The 24,410-nt window shown below is 42.4% G+C and overlaps 1 protein-coding gene across 3 annotated transcripts in view; it reads right to left on the minus strand.

The window, feature by feature from the left end:
* Window positions 1-24,410, minus strand: part of LOC122559982 (apoptosis regulator R11-like) — a 33,283-nt gene that overhangs the window by 6,610 nt on the left and 2,263 nt on the right. The window contains exons 2-3 of one of the 3 annotated variants that reach the window (XM_043710105.1): window positions 20,493-20,641; window positions 19,674-19,770 (exon numbers count right to left, since the gene is read on the minus strand). In XM_043710105.1, the coding sequence (XP_043566040.1) occupies window positions 19,674-19,770; window positions 20,493-20,641 (246 nt within the window). Of the gene's footprint in view, window positions 1-4,224; window positions 5,936-19,673; window positions 19,771-20,492; window positions 20,642-24,410 lie in introns of those variants that run through there. The other 2 variants (XR_006314612.1, XM_043710106.1) reach the window with 2 other exon arrangements.

The raw sequence follows: 24,410 nt of genomic DNA on the forward strand, positions 1-24,410 counted from the left end.
ATGCAGCAAGAGTCGAAGAGTTCTTGTGGGGCAGTGGCAGTGTCTCTACCTCAGAGCCAGGAGGTTTGGGTTCAAGTCCCACTTGCTCTGGAGGTGTGTCATAACGTCTCTGAATAGATTATAGAAATACTTTTTAATCACGAGTTGTGATAATGCCGACCTTGCGACAGTAAGAGGAAACCACAAGTCTGGAACATATTGCCTGAAGGGTTGGTTGAATCACAGTCATTCAAGAGTCAACCAAGCAAATATAAATAAACTAATAAATCTAACAGAAACGGAAAAACTTGTTCAAAAACTTTTAAACTTCTGCAACAAGTGTTTGCAGCAAACTAGAGTTGCTTCACAAGGGAGACTGTGGTTTCCATGATTTGTTGATGAGCACTCTGGACAGAGTTCAAATCTTGGTGCAACCTCACTTCTTGAAGTCAGAGTAGCAGCAGCAGTGGAGATTCTCAATAAGTGCCTGAGAATCATGGCTCAAATCAAGCTCAGGTCAGAGCAGCAGAATTCAAAATGGCTGACTAAAGTGACATGAGCGATGATTGGTAGATACTTTAAGTTGCATTAAGGAAAGGGAAGAGCTTAAGCTTCTTTACAGAAGGAAACTTAAGCAACTTACTAATTGGTTTAAACTTACGATAAATATTTTAACTAAAGATAAAATAGAGGAGCTCATTGTCCCATGTTGCAGGCTTGCAGTTTATGGAAGATTTTAGAGGCTCCTGGCAGTCTGGAGAACCACATATGTAGGAAGTGCCAATGATTTGAATAGCTTGAGCGCTTGGTTTATGAGCTTGACCAGAGGCTTGAGGACAGTGGTGCATACATGAGACTGAACATTACTTGGACAGCATGATTTTAGATGGAGTCACCCAGCAACTTTAGGAAGCCGGGGAAGGAATCGGGGAACTGGTCAAGAGAAGGGTTGCAGGCAGTGGGGGAGTCTGAAAAGGCAGCAGAGGCTGGTACCTTCACAACATTTGAGAAGTGTTTAGATGACCACTCAAAATGCAGTAACAAACAAGGCTACTGGCGAAATGCTGGAAAATGTAATTCAAGTAAATAGTGGTATTATCATTGGTCTGTTAATCCAGAGACCCAGGTAGAAGAGTCTCTTTCAGTGTTGAGAAACCATGATTACATCTACAAAGATGCTGTACGAAGGGTATCTTGATCAGGTGAAATGAAGAAAGGACAGTCAAAAAGGCACATGAAACATGATCAAGTATGGTCAGAATGAACTGTATCCATGTTATAAATCTTCTGAGTACAGACAGGGACTGATAGCAGCATCTTACTGGTGTAGCATTACTCAGCAGATTAGCTTGCTGAGTAATCAGGAGCCTTCCCACCATTAGTAAGCCAGCGAGGTAGAATCAATCATCATGAAGGGCCAATGTGTTGCAATACAGCTGTCTCCCCTTTGTAGCTGGCATGCCATATCTGAGCCAGAACAGCAGTCTGGAGGAAACCGATAGCAGAAGGACAGAATTGGGTGAGCCTTTTTGGGAGTTGGCCTGTTGCACATCTGATACCAGTCACGCTGCTGGAACAAACAGCCTTTCTTGGAACTTTCACATCAGCAGGACCACGTGCGAATATTTCTCTGGTTATTAAGACGACTTTCAGGAATTTCCTCTGCTCTTTCAGTAAAATCAGGACACACCCCAAATCAGGGCTCACAATAAATTGCAGTGAGCTAAACAAACACTTCTTTATGGCCTCTCTCCAATACCTCTTGCCCGAACTCCTAATGTCCCACTATTAATCTTTGCTAACACTTAGCACCTCCTAAATATCCCACTGCAAATGCATAATGAACCAATTCCTATTGCATCTCCTATTGTATTATGTTCTTCCACAAAATTACTCACTGTAGATCTATAATGACTGTCTTCACACCCAGTATTATACCACTGGGGAGATGTATGAATTGCAGCAGCAACGTACTGGTTCCAATCTGCACTGAGTCAAACTGAAAGCCCTTTAAAGCCTCATTAATCTGTAAATGAAATGCCCAAATTGCAATGGTACTCTTATTTCCTGTAGTCACAGCCAAGTGACATCATGTAACTTTTATCAGATAAAACCACACAGAATACAGTAAAACAAACCCACCTGAAGACAGCCAGGCAGTGTGCCTCAATAATGCACTGAAATATCAACCTAGCCTATATGTCTACATACAGAATTGCACAGAGAAGCTAAATATTCAGTCCTTTAAGTTTAAGGTAAATGCAGTTAACACTTGCAACTTTTAAGTCAGACATAGGTCTGGACTTTGAAATCTTTAAAGTGTTCACATTTGCGACACTCACTTCTGTATTAGACAAAGATACAGACAGTGAGACAACTGTAAGAGACCACATCTCTATTGTTTTTGGGACTATGGATTGAAAATCTGAAAAACGGACACTGTTTTAGGAGAGAACACAGAATTTATTTGCAGTTTTGGGAAAACAAGTAAAGGTAACTGATGCATACGGACCAGCATTACGTTTCAGAGGCATCAAATCTGGACAAAGTAGCGCTATTTGTTATGGGTCCAGGAATGCTCAGTACAGCAACAAACCTCTGATTGATCAGAGTGCAGCTTAAACAGCCTGTGAGATAGAGAAGCAAAGAAACTTTGAAGTTAGCTACAATCTTTTCTCTCTCTCCTTCTTTGCAAAGTTGTCAACAATTTTCTTTTTTTAAAAAAAAAAATTGACATTCAAAAGTATTGTGAGAACTAATTCTAAAACTCAAAGACCACAAGGCAGAACCAGCTCAACCAAGCAAACAGTGAACTATTGACAAAGTGTTGCTGTACAGGTAACGCTAAGACTTCATGAGGAATTGAAGATTGTGAAACCAATCCCTCTATGTTGAGAGATTTTATTTACTGGGCGATACAGAACACTTAAACAAACGGGTGCAGCAGGCTGTGAAGAAAGCAAATCCTTTGTCGACTTCCATGGCAAGAGAACTCGATGCCTTGCTGCAACTGGACAAGGCCTTGGTGACAGCCCACCTGGAGTAGTGTGCAGAGTTTTGGTCTCCTCGTGGAAGGAATGCAACCAAGTTTCTACCAGACTGATTCCTGGGATGGCGGGACTGACATACAAAGACAGACTGGATCGATTAGGCTGGAATTGGACTGCAAGAATAAGGGGGTCCAGCTAGGAAGGATATTTCAGTCAATCAAGAAGTTCAGAACCAGAGCTCTCAGCTTAATGAAATGAGGTAGGCCACTGACAACTGAGATAAGGAGAAATTTCCACACAGAATTTTTTTCCACATAAAGTAGTTGAGACCGTTGAATATCGTTCTTAGAACTAAAAAGGGATCAAAAAAGGTACAGAGAGAAAGTGAGAAAATGGTACTAAGCTATTCTGAAGGCAACATTAACAAGACAACCAACAGCCATGTAGCATCCGATGGGTCTTGATTGTTAACTGTTGTGCACTCATTGCTGCAGAAATGATCAGCTCCAAGAGAAACTCTGGCACAATGGAGTTACACCCATCCTACAAGAATGTATTAATAACTTTCTATTTAACCTCGAGATATGGACCACAGACAGATGGCTATCTGCAAGACAAGGCTTTGTCTCAATGGTAGCAGCTTCCCCCCTAGTAGGTTGTGTCATGTCATTTGGCTCCAACAGAGTTGAACTCAGTTGAACCACAGACAATTCAGGGATCAGCACTGTTCCATACAACATCTACTGACAATATCAAAATCCCTGACAACAGATTTCAAAGGAGAAATCTCTGGCCTAAGCAGCAACAACTTGTTTTGATGCTCTCCAAGTAAAGCCTTATTTTTTCAAGAGTGAAGCAAAAGTTACATTTCAGAAAACCCTCCTCAGAAGACCTGACCGTTAAATCTCGTTTTCGTCTTCTGGGCTTCCATTTCAAAAGTGAGGACATTTTTAAACTAAAAACAACCCCGAAGAATTACAGATGTTGAAACTCAAAAACAAAAAATATAAATTGCTAAAGAAGTTGAAGTGCTGAAGGAGGGTCACTGGACTTGAAACATTAACTCGGTTTTCTCTCCAGATGCTGTCAGGCTGGAGGTTTCCCAGCTATTTCTGTTTCCGTGTGTGTTTGATGTTTTTAAACTGGTGCTCCTTGATTGTTGTGTAGTTAAATTGCTGATAATTGAAGAATCTGCAAGGATAAAGAGATTCTATCTCCCCATGTATGTTTGTAAGCACACCAGCATCATATATACCTGAAACGTCTATTCTCCTGCTTCTCGGATGCTGCCTGACCTGCTGTGCTTTTCCAGCACCACACTCTCGACTGTGACCTCCAGCATCTGCAGTCCTCACTTTCTCCTTTTTCCAACTGTGTGAAATAAATCCAACTACAGTTTTAACTTTATCAATGTACTGCTACAATCTTCAGAAAGGCAAAGCCTGGGAATAGAGGCATTGAGAGAAAAGTGCCCCTACTATGTTAGAAAAAAAATGGGGAAAATTAATTTACAACGTTCTTACAGACAGGGTGATAGGAATACAGAGCAAAAGACCAGAAAAGTGCAGATGCTGGAAATTAGAAATAATAACAGAAATTATTGGAAAAACTCAGGTCTGGCAGCATCTGTGGAGGGAGACCTGCTGAGTTTTCCCAAGAGGGATTTTATCTAAAACTTGTAATCTTTGCAACATGTAATGTAAATGAAGTTTTTCCCACTCACACAAAGGAGGATTAGTTTCTCAATTATTCTTGTTCATCCCTGCCATGAGTTATCCCAGAACTTTGCTGTGTGAGCCCTCCCTAATCTCCAATGAGTCGTCGTGAAACCCAGCCCAGTCCATTATGCAATCCAGACTTCCATCCATTGACTCGGTCTATACTTTCTTTTGCCTCAGGAAAGCAACCAATGTAATTGAAGACTCCTCTCACCCCAGTCATATGTGCTTCCATCGGGTGGAAGGTATACAAGTTTGAGTACAGGCACAAAGAGATTCAAGAACAGCTTTTTCCCCGCTGTTATTAGACTTTTGAATGGACCTCAAATGTTACCATTGATCTCTCTCTGTGCACCTTCTGTGGCTGTAACACAGTATTCTGCACTGTTTTGTTACCTTGATGCACTTTGTATGGTACAGTCTGCTTGTATAGCACATACAACAACACTTTTCACTGCATATTAGTACATGTGACAACAATCAATCAAATCAAATTATTCACAGGCCCAGCAAGATATTTCAGGATCCCTTCTAAACAAGTCACAGCCATCATTTTCAGCTCAGTCCCCAACCTCAATCTCACCTGTTTTCTTTGCAAAACAGTTTGAGCTATTCTATGCAAGTATCTAAAATTTTGCAATAAAACTAATGGTGCTAACTGCTAGGATCGAATGATAGATCACTTAGAGAGCTGGTTCACCAGAGACAGCAGTAGCTCACTAAGCTCATCAAGACAGTTCTGCTGGTCTTATATGACAGCAACGCAAGGCACTTCCATTAAACTTAGACTAATTACTGAACCCACTGCGCTCAGCGTTTGCTCAATACATCCCACTTCATCAGATGATCGGCCAATGTTGCAATTAAGAGTGATGCTTGATGACATGACTTGATATTGTGACTGGATCAGTAGCAGGGCATTTTGCACTTCCACACGAATTTGTAAGTACAATTGATTTTGTAAATATTCAGATATTGATTCTGGTACAGAAAGCAGCATGACAGAATATTGCAGGAAATGGCCATCACCAAGGCAGGTGCCACCATTCAGATGAGATATTAAATCAAGACCCTGTTTGCCTTGCAGGTCTCAAACATGGTTTAAAATTCAAGAGGAGGGGATTCTCCCAGCATTCTTGGTTTATCATTTAAACAGATTACTTACTCATTTGTCTCACTGACGTAAGACAGAACAGTGGCTCAGTGGTTAGCACTATTGCCTCACAGCACCAAGGGACCTTGGTTCAATTCCCACCTCAGGTGACTGTCTGTGTGGAGTTTGCAAAACTCCACACAGTTTTGACGGGCCTCCTTTCATGCAGTAAAGCTCTATGGCACTAAGCTCTGCTTGTCCAACCTTTCCCCTTAAGACAAACCTTGCAGGTATCAATCCAATAAAATGTTCTCTGCATGGGAAGTTTAGGTGGATTGGCTATGCTAAATTGCCCATCGTGTTCAGGGATGTGTGCGTTAGGTGCATTAGTCTGGGGTAAATGTAGAGTAGTAGGGAAATGGGTCTGGGTGGGATATTCTTTGGAGGGTCAGTGTGGACTTGTTGGGCCACACTGTAGAGATTCTATTGAAAAACAAAAGGAATCCTTTTGTGTATAAATTAGCTGCCACATTTCTGACATTACATGTAATGGCACTTCAAAAATATTTATTTGGCTGTAAGCTGCTTTGAGATGTCCTGGGGATGTCAAAGCTGCTATAATTGCTAACTTTTTCTATCCAATGTGCTGCTTGACAACACTAGAGTGGGCACAGATAACCTGCCAGGGTACATCTGCAACATCCCGTACCAAAGCCTGCAGATCTCTACAGCACAGTGCATTCTCGCAAAAAAGAGAGTCCCAGAAATTCTGAATGATATTACTAACTCTGCTTGTCTGAATGGTGTGGGGGTCTGAGCAAACTGGGGTGAAAATTATTGAGGCCTGATCCATATCTGTCCCTGACTGCCGAACATTAATTGGTGATGCTCCTTCAAAACATCTTTCTTGTAAACATACCAATTAGGGCCATTCAGCCACTCAAGCCTGCTCTGTTGTTCAATAGCATCAAGAGTCTTTGGAATTCTTGCCCTTAAAAGGCAGTGGAAGCAGAGTCCTTGGAAGGTTTTCAAAGCAGAAGTGGATAGATTCTTGTCAGGCAAGGGTGGCATGATGGCACAGTGGTTCGCACTGCTGCCTCACAGCTCCAGGCACCTGGGTTTGACTCCAGCCTTGGCTGATTGTGTGGAGTTTGTATGTTCTCCCTGGGTTTCCACTAGGTGCTCCTGCCTCTTCCCACAGTCCAAAGATGTACAGGTTGGATGGATTGGCTAAATTGCCCTGTAGCTTCCAGGGATGTGCAAAGTGGGTCAAGTAAATGTGGGGTTATGAGGATAGGGTAGGGGCTGGGGCTGGGTGGGATGTCTTCAGAGGATTGGTGCAGACTTAAATGAGCCAAGTTCCTCTTAACGCACAGTGGTAATCATTCTAAATGCAGGGCGCAATTTTACTCCAATCCATTTGTTGCTGGCCTAACTGGGAATGTGTTTGGAGAATAAATATAAAATAAACCTGTAGGCCCAATTTCCAACTTCCATCTCGCACCATATTCACAATATACACCTGCGCTGTCAGTCAGACAGACAGAATCACTGATGCTTTCATGTAAGTTAACTCTTCTGATAGATTAGTGGATAAATGCTGTGTCAAACATGGCATGCATAGGGTGTGAAAGTGTGTCAATAGTTGGGTTCTGGTCTGATGGTGATAAAGCAGCAAATGGTTTCAATATTTTCAGGCAAGTTCAATACATTTAAAAACTTGTTTGGAGGTCTGCATTTAAATCTATCCCATTTAACGCTGTTTCTCTTTACCATGGATAAGTTACTGGAGTATGCAGTGTTGTTGAAAGCTATGAAATCCATTTTAATAAAAGCCAAAAGAACCGTGGATGTTGTAAAGCAAAAACAAAAACAGAAATTCTGGAAAAGCTTAGCACGTCTGGCAGCATCTGTGGAGTGAAATCAAGAGTTAATGTTTTAGGCTGAGTGTCCCTTCCTCAAACCTGATGGAGGGGAGGCGTTGGCCTAGTGGTATCATCATTGGTCTGTTAATCCAGAGACCCAGATAATGTTTTGGGGAGTTGCGTTTAAATCCTGCCATGGTAGATGGTGAAATTTGAATTTAATAAACATCTGGAATTAAAAGTCTAATGATGACTATGAAGCCATTGTCAATTGTCAGAAAAAGCCCATCTGGGTCACTGATGTCCCTTAGGGAAGGAAAATGCCAACCCTATCTGGTCTGACCTACGTACGACTCCATACCCATAGCAATGTAAAATCGAAAGAACTCCAGATGTTGCAATTCAGGAACAAAAACAGAAGTTGCTGGAAAAGCTCACCAGGTCTGGCAGCATCTCAAGAGAAATCAGAGATAACATTTTGGGTCTGGTCACCCTTTCCCAGAACTCAATGCACTGCAATCTGGGCAATTAGGGATGGGCAATAAATGCTGGTCAGGCCAGCGACACCCCTACAACTCAAATGAATGAAAAAAAAATAAACCAATGGTAGATTCAGTTTAATATTGTTTACCTTTCTCCACCAAATGTCCTTCTTTCTTCTCACTTGATGTTTCCCCACCACTGTGGGGGAACAGGGCCCTTAGCTGTAGGTGATCCATTTCCTACACTTTCTTGCTGCACTCATACGTTCTCTTCTTTTCACTGGTCTTTATTTTCCAGTCCACCAGCTTCCACAGCCAAAGAATCACAAGCTACCATTTCCAGTAGGATGCCAGCACTAGACACACATTCCCCTCCCCCCCTCTTTTAGCATTCTGCAGGGACTGTCACTTCCTGGACACCCTGGTCCACTCCTCCTCTACTCCCAGCATCTCCACGCACCTCCACGTTACATTCCCATGCAACGGCAGAAGGTGTAACACTTGCTCGTTCGTCTACCTAAGCCTCTAAGACACACCTTTCTCCTACTTTGGCTTACCATCATGCATTCCTTTATCTGTCCAACTGGATTTCAACTTCATCTAATCGGACTACTCGCCTTTCTCCTCCTGTCTTCAGCATATATTCCTTGCTACTATCACTTCTGAATGGTCACTGGACTCAAATTCTGCTTTCTCTCCACAGAAACTGCCAGACCTGCTGAGTTTCTTCAGCAATTTGCTTCAGATCTTCTGTATCCACAGTTGTTTTGGCCTCAATTGCTTCCTGTGGCAGAGAATTCCACAAACACACCACTCTGTGGATGAAGCAATTCCTTCTCATCTCGGTCCTAAACGGCCGACCTCCTATTCTTAGGTGGGGACCCATGGTTGCGGACTCCCTGGACAACAAGAATATGCTTCCAGCATTTACACCATCTTCTCCTTTTAGAATTTCATAGGTTTCTCTGAGACTAACCCCCAGGATTCCCCCTCACTCTTCTAAACTCCAATGAAGAGAATCCTAACTGATTCAGTCTCTTCATTCGCCAGTCTTGCCATCCCAGGACTCAGTCTGGTAGACTTTTGTTACACTCCACCTATAGCTAGAACATTCTTCCTCAGATACCATATAAACAAATGAGAAACGAGAGTAACAGACACAGAATGCTGGAGAAACTCAGCTGGTCTGGCAGCATCGGTGGAAAGAGAAACAGAGTTAACATTTCGAATGTGGTATGACTTTTATGACTTCATCTGCTCTCCACAGATGCTGCCAGACTAAGTTTCTCCAGCATTGTGTGTTTGCGTCAGATTTCCAACATTTTCAGTATTTTGCCTATAAAGAACAAAAGTAGACCAGTCCTTTGAGCCTACTTCACCATTTAATAAGATCACGTCTGATCTGGTTTTAGACTTAAACTCTGCATTTCCTGATGCCCAGGAATCTTTCATTACCTTGGTAATATCGGTCTTAAAAATATTTAAAAAGATTCTGCCTTTAGAGCAAAGGAATTCCAAAGATACTCAGCCCTCAAAATAAAAATGTTTCCACGTGTCTGCCTTAGAGTGACCAGAATCAAAAAGTGTGATGCTGGAAAAGCACAGCCAGTCAGGCAGTATCTGAGGAGCAGGAGAGTCGATGTTTCGAGCATAAGCTCTTCATCAGGAAGAGTGACCCCCACAAGAGGGAACATCTTTTCACATTCACCTTGTCAAGTCCCAGCAGGATGCATGGTCCAGCCTCTGACTTGAACTGATATCATTCTTCAAGGCAGCCCCTCTCTGTGCTCGACCTTGTGACTTTCCCCATCTCTGGCCATCAAGAGTGGAGCAGCCCATTGCCTGCAGTGTGCATCAGGGATTTCTTACGCATCAGGCTCCAGACTACCTGTTTGAGCAGCTGCTTGCCCCTGGCAATGTTTTAACTGTTGCCTGTCAGCCCCTCTTGCAGGCCAACAATGCCCCCAGTACCTCTCAGACACAGTGGAGCTGCTCCTCTTGGCAGGCAATTGCTTGGGAGTTCTTGCCTCTCCACTTGGCAGGCAGCACGTTAGCTGTGACTGAACGTGGCAGCTATTGCTCCCCTTTCACTCTTCAGATAGTACCCAGAACCACAGGGTTCACAGACAGTGCAATAACACAGGGGAGCTGAAGTTAAACTAGACTGAAGGATTGAAGGCAAAGGACCCTCAACACTCAGACCAGCGTGGGGTACACCATTCAACTGATGAAGAATATCACTCAAGAGGAATACAGTTGGCTTTGAAGCTGTCATGAGGTGACAGAAGAAGGGCGTGCTCTTTTTATACAGTAGTAGTGCCCCATCCTCTGAGCCAGGAGACCTAGGTTTGAGTCCCACCTGCTTCAGAGGTGTCTCATAACACCTTAGAACAGGTTGTTATAGAGAATAGCTTCATTCTCCATAGGACTTTGGGCAGCCAGAGAGGATTTCAATGCAAGTTTTCTTGAGAGAAAAGACACCGAGCTTTTTCTTGCATGAGTTGTGCTGATCAGAAATAAAACAAAGGCCTGGGTCCTGCAGCCGGGCAATGTGGAGCCTGAAGGTGGTGGCGGTGGCCAATAAGAAGGGCCATACAGCCTCTCAAAACAATGCACTGGTTAAGACATCTTCGGAAACAGACAACAGCTTAAACAGATAGTTTGGAGCCTGCTAAATAAAGGGTCCCTGCCACAAGTCACAGGCAGCAGTGTCTCAGCCTCACTGTCAGATTTCACCACACAGACTGGCTACAAATAGGGGTGTCAGGGAAAAGGATCAAGTAGTAGGAAGCAATTTAAAAGGCAAGCAGGACGTACTGAAAGTGGAAACATTTTTTTTTAATATTAAAAACTTTTTTTGCTTTCAAAGTCATTTGATTTACTCTAGTAGGAACTTAGCAATGTAAAATATTTCAATTTACAAGGGATAAAGGATTTTTTTGGTGATGAGGAATTCCAGTTTTAACATTGATTTGTCTAGAAACTGGTTTTACTTGAAGTTGTGATTTTGAGGGGCACAACTACATCCTCTAGCACAGTCACAAAGCACCACAGCCATGTGGAGATTGTGAAATTACATTCCCAGCACAGCAAATTGTGAAATAAGCTCTGTAAATCTCACATATTGCTGGCACCAGAAAGCCACGTGGAAGACCAACAGATTGTGCTAAAAAGGAAAATGAATCATTCATCTGCTTCCAAGAAAAAAAACGGCTGCAGCTCCTAACTGGTGCAAATGGCCGTGGAGCAAAAACTGATGTGGTTTGCTTTGGTAAAGTCATGAAAATGCTTCCGTGAGGAAATACAGCACTTTCACTGATTTGATTTCAGTATGGATTATCTGATGTGACAGGCACATCCTGGGGAGGCTTGGAAGTATATGATAGCAAAACAAACATCATTGTGGTCACCTGGGCAGAGAAAGTCACACTCAAACGGCTGTCTGCAGGTGACTGTGAGGATGAGTTATGCAGCAGTGCATGTTGTGAAGCACAGACAACAAAGAGAGGTCATGTGACAGAAGAGATTTTTGATTGACAAGAGAAGTTAAGATCACAACCAGATCAAGCATGACATTGAATGGTGGAGCAGACTTGATGGACCAAACAGCTGACTGTTGCTCTTAGGATCAAAATCCTGCACGTATGCCCACCTACACTCCAGGTACCAGAACACATCATCCTGAACAACAATATGCCCACAAGTATAATTACAGTAAATACTAGACAGAAGGTGATCATCAACATTTTCACTCAGCGAAGGCTGTGTGAAATATCACAGACTTTGATAAAAAAAATGCTCCATTGACAAAATTCTGGCACAGCAGACAAGCCCATTTCACAAACAAGGAGAGGCAGTCCCATGATGTGGTGCTAGGGTAAGCGCTGTGACAAGCTGATTTATTCAGCTACAATACAGCCTCCCACAGCCAGTGGTAACACAGTGATTCATCTCTCCCAGATACAAAAATAAATAACTTGAGGTAAGGTTCTGCACCATTTCATTAATTGATTTTTCCAGATGCATCTGTTCATCCAGAACATTTTCACTGTCTATATGATGCTATTTCCTCATTTGTGAAAGAACATTGAACTCTGATTCACCCACAGTTCCAATTGTTTCCAAACTTTGTACATCAGATTTCACAACAACGTCACAAGTGTTTGACACACTACCTTAGGCAACACTGCTCTCGTTATCATCACAAGTACATCAAAAACAGCCCATCCACTCCCCTTTATGCCCAACTTATTGCCTCGTCTTGATTGTTGTTCAACCCCATATCCTCTCCGTCTGACTCTACCTAACTGTCTACATTCAACTGGCAGAATTACTTAAGTTAAAAAGATACTGTGATTATAGAAATTACACAGCTGTACTCCTCACCTACTCAAGTTGTTGAAACTGCTCTCTTCAGCCCCTCACTTCCCACTTATGGCCAGCCGAAAACCATCAAGCCACTCGACAATGGATTCCCTACCACAACCTGCACAGGCCACCAGTGGCCATTCCAACAACAACAATCAGCCTGAAAGATTCGTTTCCACGTACGAGCTAACAACACCCACCTTTACCTAATCATCACCCTTATCTCCAGAAGGCACTGCTGTGTTATCTGAGCACTAGTCTGTTTTGATGTACTGGAACCGAATTACTTTGTGGTAAAGCAAAAGGCACGTGGGCTTGGTTGCTCAGCTACCTGTGCAGGCTCAAACCCATAGCCAGCATCCTTATTGTTCTACTCAATCATTTGCTGAGCTACAAACCTCAAAACCAGTCAGTCAGTCAACCACCAAGATCACTTATTCCCATCTCCATAACCTGCGCAAAATCTATTTTTTTTTTAAATCTTTATTCAGACACCTTTTTTTTTTCACATCAAAGGGCAGTGCTTTGTGATCAACACAGTGAAGGGGAGGGTAGGGACTAAATCAAAATAGAATTGGAGGGAGAAATGATGCACTCCACTCCCTGCGGCGCCCACCTCTCCCTGAACAACTCCAGGGTGTTGGTTGACACCGCGTGCTCCTTCTCCAAGGACACCCGGGCTCTAACGTAACCGCGGAAGAGGGGCAGGCAGTCAGCCCTAACGGCCCCCTCCACGGCCCGCTGCCTGGACCTGTTGATGGCCAGTTTGGCCAGGCCCAGGAGCAGACCCACGAGGAGGTCTTCAGACCTGCCCTCCCTCCTCCGTACCGGGTGCAAACCTATTTTATACTTGCCAAGGTGCTCATCAACACCTTGGTTAAGTTTAACTAGACTTTACCTACAATTTTCTTTCAGGCTCTATCCTCCTGATCTAGAATTCTGCCCATCAAATCAGAGCCTGCAGCCAAAGTGGATGAACTTTACAATCCTGCCCTTTCCCTCACCAGTGCTTTTATTTGATACTCTTCACTTTCATTTAAAATCCTCTATGACATCAGTCTGAGCCATCGAAGTAGTGTGCACTTCCGGGTTTAAGACTAGCCCTCACCATAATCCCACCATCATTGGCTTACACTCCGCTTCCCAACATTCATTCTCCAATTCACCTCCTAATCACAAGTTGCAGAAAGTTCTCAAAATCTTTTCTTTCTACCATGTCATCAGCTACTTGTTCTCAGCTTTACTCAATTCTTACTGATCAAATACCCACTTGTGAGCAGTTCAAAGTGATAGATGTCTTGAAAAATCACGTACAGCACAAGTGGAAGGAAATGGTTTCCATCGGCACATGAGTCAAAAGCTAGAGATCACTTTTTTAAAACAACTGAACAAAGAGGCAGAGGCAAAAGGAGGAAAATTCACACAATTCAGGAATGCACTGACTGAGTCATGGAGGAGGATTCAATCAAGGGCGTTCACAAGGGAACTAGATAATTATCTGAATTAAGACGATTTGCAGGACTATGGGAAAAAGGTAGGATTTGGGACCAATTAAGTTTCTCTCTCAGTGCACTGAAACATGACAGGCTAAATGGCCTCCTTCCATGTTGTAAACATTCTGACTTTAGTGAGGCATCCTGGAAAAGTTCATTCGACATGTCGGAATGAAGCCTAATTGTTAAGTGTGCAGTAACAGTCTGAGCAATCGAAATGATACAAGTCAGCAGTAAGAGTGAATACCATAGTAATGGGATGACATGCTCAATGAGTCAGCAGCCTTCTCAGAACCTGAAAGTTCCGATACAATCCACACATTCCAGTTTCCAAAACAACTCCATAATCGCATTTCACTGTGCAATTATTTGCAGTGCTCAGCTCCCTTTGCTAAGCGATCGTTCCTTAACCCAAGAATGGAGTCAACCTGGCTGCTAGCCTGATACTATCAAATTATCTGATTTGGCCACTTGAATGATACAGCACTATTAAATTAGCATTTTGTAAATTACTAATGTGAAACTGAGCTTAAGAACCAATAGTTATTTAGGCAAATTATTTTTAAAAATCTCAGTAACAGCACCAACATTACAGGCTTCTACTTCCTGGCTCTGTCAATTACAAAGGTTACAGGGTATTCTCCTTGAAGACTCGTCATCATCACCTACTTATCCACAATGACATGCAAGCAGTGATTCTCACCAGCAAACCAGAGATCCTAACTCAGTGACGTCTAGGGTCAATTAAACACCCCAAAAAAAAAACTAAGGTCCTCTTCCAACTGGCTGCCACAGCACAACACAGACAGCAGAGATCAAGCAAATCTTTAGAAAAGCATAGAGACAAGTAGGAATATATTTAAAAGGTAAATCACGAGGGCAAAAAACAGATACGAGACAGCTTTGGCAAATACGGTTAAGGAGAATCCCAAGGGATTTTACAAATACATTAAGGACAAAAGGGTAACTTAGGGAGAGAATACAACCCCTCAAAAATCAGTCTATGTGGAACTGCAGGAGATGGGGGAAGATACTAAACAAGTATTTTGCATCAGTCTTTACTGTGGAGAGGGTCATGGAAGGTATAGAATGTGGGGAAATAGATGGTGATATCTTGAAATATGTCCATATTATAGAGGACGAGGTGCTGGATGTCTTAAAATGCATAAAGGTGGATAAATGCCCAGGACCTGATCAGGTGTTCCCTAGAATGCTGTGGGAAGCTAGGGAAGTGATTGCTGGGTCCTTTGCTGAGATTTTTGTTTCAAAGATAGTCAGAGCTGAAGTGCCAGTAGACTGGAGGTTGGCTAATGTGGCACCACTATTTAAGATGGTAAGGAAAAGCCAGGGAACTATACACCAGTGAGCCTGATGTCGGTGGGGGGCGAATTGTTGGAGGGAATCCTGAGGGACAGGACACCTACTCGGTTGAGTTTTTTTGAAGTAGTAAAGAAGAGGATTGTTGAGGGCAGATCGGTGGATATGATCTATATGGACTTCAGTAAGGCATTCAACAAGGTTTCTCATGGCAGACTGGTTAACAAGGTTAGATCTCATGGAATACAGGACAACTAGCCACTTGGACACAGAACTGATCCGAAGGTAGAAGACAGCAGTTGGTGGTGAAGGGTTGCTTTTCAGACTGGAGGCCTGTGGTGTGCCACAAGGATCAGTGCTGGGTCCACTGCTTTTTGTCATTTATATAAACTATTTGGACATGAACATCGAAAGCATAGTTAGTAAGTTTGCAGGTAACACCAAAATTGGAGGGGTAGTGGACAGTGAAGGTTATCTCAGAGTATAACTGGATCTTGATTAGATAGGCCAATAGGTGAGGAGTGGTAGATGGAGTTTAATTTACATAAATGTGAGATGCAGCATTTTGGAAAGGCAAGTACAGGTAGGACTTATGCATTTAATGGGAAGGTCGTGGGAAGTATTGCTGAACAAAGAACTTGCAATTTGGGCGGCATGGTGGCTCAGTGATTAGCACTGCTGCCTCAGAGCACCAGTGTCCCAGGTTCAATTCCAGCCTCGGGCAACTGTCCGTGTAGAGTTTGCACATTCTCCGTGACTGTGTGGGTCTCCTCCAGGTGCTCTGGCTTCCTCTCAGTCCAAAGATGTGCAGGGCAGGTGAATTGGCCATGCTAAATTGCCCATAGTGTTAGGTGCATTAGTCAGAGGGAAATGGGTCTGGATGGGTTACTCTTCGGAGAGTCAGGGTGGACTGGTTGTGCTGAAGGGCCTGCTTCCACACTGCAAGAAATCTAAATCTAAATCTAATGTGCAGGTTCCTTGAAAGTAGAGCTGCAGGTAGTTAGAGTAGTGAAGATGGCGTTTGGTATGCTTGCCTTTATTGATCAGAGCATTCAGTATAGGAGTTGGGAGGTCATGTTGCAGCTGTACAGGACATTGGTTAGGCTACTGTTGGAATATTGCGTGCAATTCTGGTCTCCCTCCTATCGGAAGGATGTTGTGAACTTTGAAAATGTTCAGAAAAGATTTACAAGGATGTTGCCAGGGTTGGAGAGTTTGAGAGACAGGGAGAAGTTGAATAGACTGGGGCTGTTTGCCCTGGAAAATCAGAGGCTGAGGGGTGACCTTATAGAGGTTTATAAGGTCATGAGGGGCATGGATAGGCTAGATAGACAAGATCTTTTCCCTGGGATGGGAGGAGTCCAGAACTAGAGAGCAAAGGTTTATGGTGAGAAGAGAAAAGATATAACAGGGACCCAAGGGGCAACTTGGAACAGATACCACAAAGCACTGGACAATTACCGCCAGTGGCACAGAATTCACCAAATCCAAATCTCAACAGCAGAGACCCCTTTCAAATCAACATGCCCAGCATCAAAAGGTCACTTACACAAGCCATATTGTATGTCATATGCCTGACACTGGGCTTCCAAAACAAGTGATCAACTCCCAAATCAGTAAAACATTAACATCCTGAAAGAGATCAAACAAGTCACTGGTTTATGATTGACCAAATTGGAGTCACTTCATTCAGGAACGCACTGAACACATCAAGAAACTTGGCAGGGATCTCAGGTGTCTGGGGAAGCAAACAATTCTACAAACAAGTCATCCATCCCAACCCTTCAAGCACCACCTGCCCTTCACGTGGTAGAGTCCAGAGATTGTGGAGTCATCAGCCATCTAAGAATCCATAAGCCAGAGTGAAAGTAAGTCATCCCAGATCCAGAGGGACTGCCTAAGATGATTCATTGACTGGTTCAACATATATTAAGCTGGTACCAGAATTGGTTCACAAAAATTAAACAGTAGCTCACATTTATATAGTACATTTAAAATGCACATAGCTTGACACCTAACCACATGGTGTGATCAGGTCAAATGATCAAAAGTTCTCATAAGTAGTAGGTTTTAATTAATACCATGAAGGAGGTAAGTGAAGTGAAGAGATGTAGGGTAAGAATCCCAGAATTTGGGGTCTAAGCAGTGGAAGACAGTCAGAAATGGAGAAGCAATTAGAAATGAGAATACTGAAGAGGCCAGAATGACAGTAATGCAGGTATTGTGAAAGTGAAGAAGGTTTCAGAGAATGGAGTGGTTAAGGGCAACATTATGAAAACAGGTGTGAATTTTAAAATAACTATAAATAAAGACGTTAATAACTATAAATAAAGAGAAGGTAAACTTTTTTAAGCATCTAAAGGCAAATAGTCCAATCGATGATTAGAAAATTAGTGATAACATACATTTGCCAGAATTAGTAATGTTAGAACTTATTCCAGCTATAAACATTTCACACGTCTCTCAGAGTACAACGGGATCTTGATCAGATGGGCCAACGGGCCGAGGAGTGGCAGGTGGGAGTTTAATTTAGATAAATGTGAGGTGCTGCATTTTGGGAAAGCACATCTTAGCAGGACTTATACACTTAATGGTAAGGTCCTAGGGAGTGTTGCTGAACAAAGAGACCTTGGAGTGCAGGTTCAATGCTCCTTGAAAGTAGAGTCGCAGGTAGATAGGATAATGAAAAGGGGTTTAGTATGTTTTGCTTTATTGGTCAGAGTATTGAGTGGTTGTACAGAACGTTGGTTAGGCCACTTTGGAATATTGCGTGCAATTCTGGTCTTCCTATCGGAAGGATGTTGTGAAACTTGAAAGGATTCAGAAAAGCTTTACAAGGATGTTGCCAGGGTTGGCGGATTTGAGCTATAGGAGAAAATGAATAGGCTAGGGCTGTTTTCCCTGGAGTGCTGGAGGCTGAGGAATGACCTTAGAGAGGTTTATAAACTCATGAGGGGCATGAGAGGGTAAATAGACAATGTCTTTTTCGCTGGGGGGGGCTGAGTGGGGGAAAAAAAGTCCAGAACTAGAGGGTGAGAGGGAAAGATATAAAAGGGATCTAAGGGGCAACTTTTTCACACAAGTACATTCTGTACTTGTCCAGAATGAACTGCCAAAGTATAACTAGTATAATTGCAACATTTAAAAAGCATCTGGATGGGTATATGAATAGGAAGGATTTGGAGGGATATGAGCTAGGTGCTGGCAAGTGGTACTAGATTAGGTTAGGATATCTGGTCAGCATGGACGAGTTGGACCGAAGGGTCTGTTTCTGTGCTATACATCTCTATGACTCTTTGTCCATTTCCATGAAGCTGATAGCAGTTTTAAGATAAACGCTAATCTTAATCTGTCCGTGAGACAATTGACTGGAAGGTGAAATCTCAATGCCAATATCCTGCTCCTTCAACTGTACAAATATGAATATTATTTGAGAATCTGGGTTCTAAAATGGACAGAAATCTGGCCATTAAAGTCAAAAAGTCCCTTTGAGGCCAGAGGTCAAAACAGCATTTTCAAGTCATAATGTAATTTCAGCTGTCATCTGGGACGATAATTGCTAAGTTGTTTGCTTACCACCAGCAGAGAGAGGGAGAGAGAAAGGAGGATGCTGTGGGAAGAGGTCTATGACACAACAGGCATGGTTACTAACATTGTTTAAGCAGTCAGGGCTGGAGAGACATCGTAAGGCACTTGGAGGTGAGAAGAAAGCTCCAAAAGGAGAAGGTTATGGAGGGGCCAGAGAGTAAGACATCCTACAAAGATGAAGTTTAAGGAATTGACATTAAGTAGTAATGAGCTGTATCAGTAATTTGTTTTCAGAATCTCAGAAAGCAACTGAAAGGAATGGCATCCAACGAACCTGAAGAAAGCTTCCAAACAGAAAGGATTACCACTGTGCCAGCTGAGCAAAAAGAGGTAGGGGTGACTTTTTACTACGGTTTGAGTGTCTTTAAGAGAAATGCTGAGATAAAAGGAATTCATCTTCCTTCCTGATGTTTGTAATGACATTTTTCCATTTTTCTAGTCTTTTTGTTGTTTAGTGTAATGATTTGCATTTATTTTGTTTAGTGAAATATTATCCATGCTTTTTTGTGTAACAATTTCTTGTTTCTTTTTCCAATTACATTGGCAGCATCATGTGAATATATACAGAGAGTGACCTTCACAAACCAAAAGAAAAAGTATGCTCCATGAAACCAGATTTCACTCTGGGATTTGACTTGTTCAGTAATGACATCAACTGGGATTATAACAATGTCATTCTGACACAGGAACCACAATTACTAAAATGGCTGTACTCCGTGCATGTAAACTCTCAATAAGAGAAGGATATTCCAGGCAGTTAACATACAACTGCTAACCTACCTGATGCATAATCAACTCCAGACCATCACCAAACTGTTCTGCTTTTGCAAAGGAAGTTAACTTGCAGCATGCTGTGTCCAGTTTCAATGGCCACAATCTACAGTATAAAATTTGCCATTGAATCCATAGTGTGGAAGCAGACCATTTGGCCCATTAAGTCTACACCAACTCTCCTAACAGCATCCCAACCAGCTCCACCTTATCTTTGTAACCCTGCATTTCCTGTGACTAACCTATCTAGCCTGCACACTATGGGCAATTTACCGTGGCCAATCCACCTAACGTGCACATCTTTGGACTGTCTGAGGAAACCCACGCAGACACAGGGAGAACACGCAAACTCCACACAGACAGTCGCCCAAGGGTGGAATTGAACCCAGGTCTCTGGCACTGTGAGGCACCAGTCACTATGCTGCTCCCCCATGATTGGCTTTAAACTGCCAAAAAGACCTCTCAGATCTGTGGAAAAGAAGAACAGCGCTCAGCACGCAAGCTGCTGCTGTGAATTTTATAGGCAAATCATTAAGAGATCCCATCTCTCCCTGCAGTCTTGGGGAGGAATCACAAAGTGTCCACCAGTATCTATGAAACCCAGTGTGACTGGTGGGTACTGCAGGATACTAACCATATCAATTATAAATTAGACTATGATTAACTTTTATTTGTCTACATGATTGCACATTTAGTGTCTTAGTCGTGTTAGACTCTCCTGAGTTAACTGGTCCACTGCAAAATAGTGGCAATCTGTCCCTCCCATGCTGCGATTAAACATACTAGACCAGTGTAAATTATAACTAGAATAATTGTTCAAAAACTTACATTTCCAAGATCAATATCCCTAACTTTGACCAGTTGAGATCAGTATAATTCTCAGAACAAACTGGGAACATCCTCAAGGTAGCCAAGAATCCCCGGCTTCTTATTATCACGTTGTTGCTCCAATGGAGACACAGCTGTTCCATTATTACCTGGATTGATAAAGCATCATTACCAGATGACAATGTGTGATCCCCTCCCCCGCTAAGGTACACCTGGATTTACGCTGTCTCAAGCAATAGTAGAGAATGGGCATCTGCTGCAACAACACCGTATTGCTTAAAAACTCAAAGCTACAAAGAGTAGAGCTTTGTCATGTATAAAAGGTAGCTGTTCTTTTTAAGTCAGTGTTACCTGAAAAAGAGGTAAGAAGCTGGTAATTCTGTGCAATTCTGAAAGGTGATTGCTTAGTGGCATTATTGTTGGATGATTAATCAGGAAACTCAGCAAATGTTCTGGGCACCAGGTTCAAATCCTGCCATGGCAGATGTTAGAATTTTATTTCAATTTATTTTTTAAATCTGGAATTAAGAATCTAATATTGACTATGAAAACATTGCCGATTGTTCACTAATGTCCTATAGGAAAGGAAATCTGCCATTCTCACATGCTCTGGCTGACATGTGAATCCAGACACTCAAATGTGATTGACTGTCAACTGCCCGCTGAAGTGGCCTACCAAGCTACGCAGTTCAAAGGCAGCTGTGGGAGGCAATGTTAGCCAGACAGCCAGCGATGCCCATGTTCTGTAAGTGAATAAAACGAAAGGCATTTAGAGTCCTATGCCTTCAACATCTCTAAACAGGGCAAAGGCATAGCTGTGCTCAGAGTACCAGAATAATAAAACAAAAACAATGATATCATCATATAGAACACAAACAGTAAAGCAGGATAGGAAGGAGGATACAACAAAGGGAAAAAGGTTCCACCACAGTGGCTAGGTTAGGAAGGAGGGGAGCAAAATGGATATCATTCACTGCTGTCTTCTGTCTTTGAAAATGTTTAAATGACCTGATCTATTCAGTCAATGACTGGCAATCTCACCGTCAGGAACACGAATTAACTGAGCAGTCCGTGACACTAGTGAAATCAGAATAGCAATATGACAGAGGTATCAGGAATAAGGTAGGAGGGCAACAGGAGTGCTGTCAGCTGAGATGCTACATCTCAAATGGTTATTTCTTCTGCTTCATATTCCTGAGCCATTTTAAAAATGCTATTCTCATTTCATCATCTCTTGTTAGGACAGTGTTAAGCTCAGGAAAGGTCATCTGATCTACCACGCCTTTGCCTCTCATTGTACAAACTGCACTGGGAGGAATTCTAATCAAGGAATCAACAGATGAAACAATGATGTGCAAAGTTAATGGCTAATAGCCGTAACTAATCTGATGAGCTTTACTGGTGAAATTTCCCGAACCACCAGCTAGCAGAGGAACAAAGATAGCCCTTACATCATCTAAACTACCTATTTACAGACATACACAAAATAAGGAAAAAAGGATGTGATATTTAACAGGGAGTACTTTGCAGATCAGAAACTAGCTTTGGCAGAAGCAATTGGCGTTTCAGGTCTTGGTCTTTCCTTGGCATTCCAGTGGACATGCGACTCGATTGGTATTTCAATTACAACATGACAATATGCAGAGGAAAGCCAATTCAATTACCTCACCTAAACCATGCAGACCGCCTAGGAACCCTCTTAGCCTGCTGGACACACTTTCCTCATTCCTGAAGAAGGGCTTATGCCCGAAACATCGATTCTCCTGTTCCCTGGATGCTGCCTGACCTGCTGCACTTTTCCAGCAACACATTTTCAGCTCTAAACCATGCAGACGGCAGGTCTAAATCAATTGTATTAGTCTGAAAGCCTGTACCAGTCCATAAAAGCCTGGGTATAAAGGAACACGTTCTGTTTACCCATAATACTTTGGCTCCTTTGAGATCGCAGCATTTTTTTTTTTACAATTCAGAGCTCTTTTACATTCCTGATTTTTAATTGCATGGTCATCCCTTCAATGGTCATCCCTTCAATGGTCATCCCTTCAATGGTCATCCCTTCAATGGTCATCCCTTCAATTTATTGATCCTCAAGGTAGGCATTTCTCTCCCTACAGCTAATAGCTCAATTCTGGACTCTCCAAAGCCATCATCCATCCATCATTGTCGGCACAAATCAGCTTTTGTGTGACTACCCTCCACTTACGTGGATGGTTCCAACAATATTTGAGAAGCTCAACACTATTTGATTGGCACTCTTCACTACTGATGCACAGCAGTAGAAATATGTACCACCTACAAGATGCAAGATGCAGTTGAGGCTTCTTCAAAGCATCTTCCAAAGGTAAGATCTATCCTATTGTACCTTGAAGGATAAGGACACCAAAAGCACAACCACCTGCAAGTTCCTTTCCAAGCCACACATCACCCTGACTTGGAATTACATAACTAGTCTTTCATTGCCACTGAATCAAAATGCAAAACTGTTTACAGCACCATGAGTGTACCTACACAACACAAGTTACAGCAGTTCAAGGTGAAAGGTCATCAACACCTCAACGGCACTTGGGATGTGTTATAAATGCTGGCTGAATCAGAGATGCCCAACAGAACAAAAAAAATCCCTCTGCACCTATTCCTTAATTTGGGACCCTGCTTAAACTGCTCTAACCTGTCTTATTCAATGAGGCTACATCAAATATTGTTTGATAATACTGTTGTGAAATGCTTTTGTACATTCTAAATGGTGAAGGCACTAATAAATACAAGTTGTTGTTGAAGGGGAATGCACCATCCTTTAACTTACTTTGTGCTAATTCAAGTCTAATGTGTACTGAGGTAGGCAGAAATGAGACATCTTTCAACTATCCCCAGAGCTGACTTTAATGAAATTTCCTTACTGCATTGACTAACTGCGACAGGTACATAGCAATTACAATTACACATTTTGTCCTTTTAACCTAGGATTTACCTGGGGGGAGGAATTTGAATTTTGTCTTGCTGCACACACTTGTGATTACAGGTCTGGGCAGCACAGGAAGCACTTGAGGTAATGAATTAAAAATAACATATGGCAAGGCTATTTGGAATTTAAAATCTACTTGATCTGCTGCTCCAGATACTAATACAATAACATAGCTAATGTAACACCACCCTGGCGAGACAGGTAGCAGCTGAGTGGAAAATTTCCACCTCATCTCAACAGCAGTGTGTAGCAATGGAGGTTGAAATTCACATGTTCGAAATTACACAGCAATCTCCGTCTTAGAAAGGTTTCTACAGATCAGTCTTCACACCAGTCAGCTGCTGAGTACAATAGATTAACATTTAAAGAGATGTGGACCAGAATTGTACATGGATTTCAAATTATACCAATTACTTGCATCTTTAAACACCACAGTCCTACTCCTGCTCCAGGCTTCAGGCCAAACACATGACAGACTCTTGAACAAAGATCAGCAGGGTTCCTCTCTTCAGGTCTACAGAGATGTGTGTTACATTCTAGTCTCAAGGGCTACCTTAAAAATTAACTTTGCCCTCCATTAATTCACATATTTCAAACTGTTTGATACATTACCTCCAATAAAACACTTGGTTAAGTAGTTTGGGACACAGAGGTTATAGCAGGCTTTATAGAATGGCAAGTCTGTTTTTCTGATCAAAAGAGATAGAATTACTGTAATTTATGACTAATTCAGAGCACAAAAGCCTATTTGGCTCATCATTTCAGTGCTATTAAAAAGAGCTCACCAACCTGATCCCACATTCCAACTTGATCTGTTTTTAATAGTGATCATGCGGAGGTGCATGTGTTGGACTGGGGTGGACAAAGTTAAAAATCACACATCAGGTTACAGTCCAAAAGGTTTATTTGGAATACAAGCTTTCAGAGTGCAACTCCTTCATCAGGTAGCTCAGGTA

This window comes from Chiloscyllium plagiosum, chromosome 20, assembly GCF_004010195.1.
Source record: "Chiloscyllium plagiosum isolate BGI_BamShark_2017 chromosome 20, ASM401019v2, whole genome shotgun sequence".
NCBI classification, from domain to species: Eukaryota; Metazoa; Chordata; class Chondrichthyes; order Orectolobiformes; family Hemiscylliidae; genus Chiloscyllium; species Chiloscyllium plagiosum.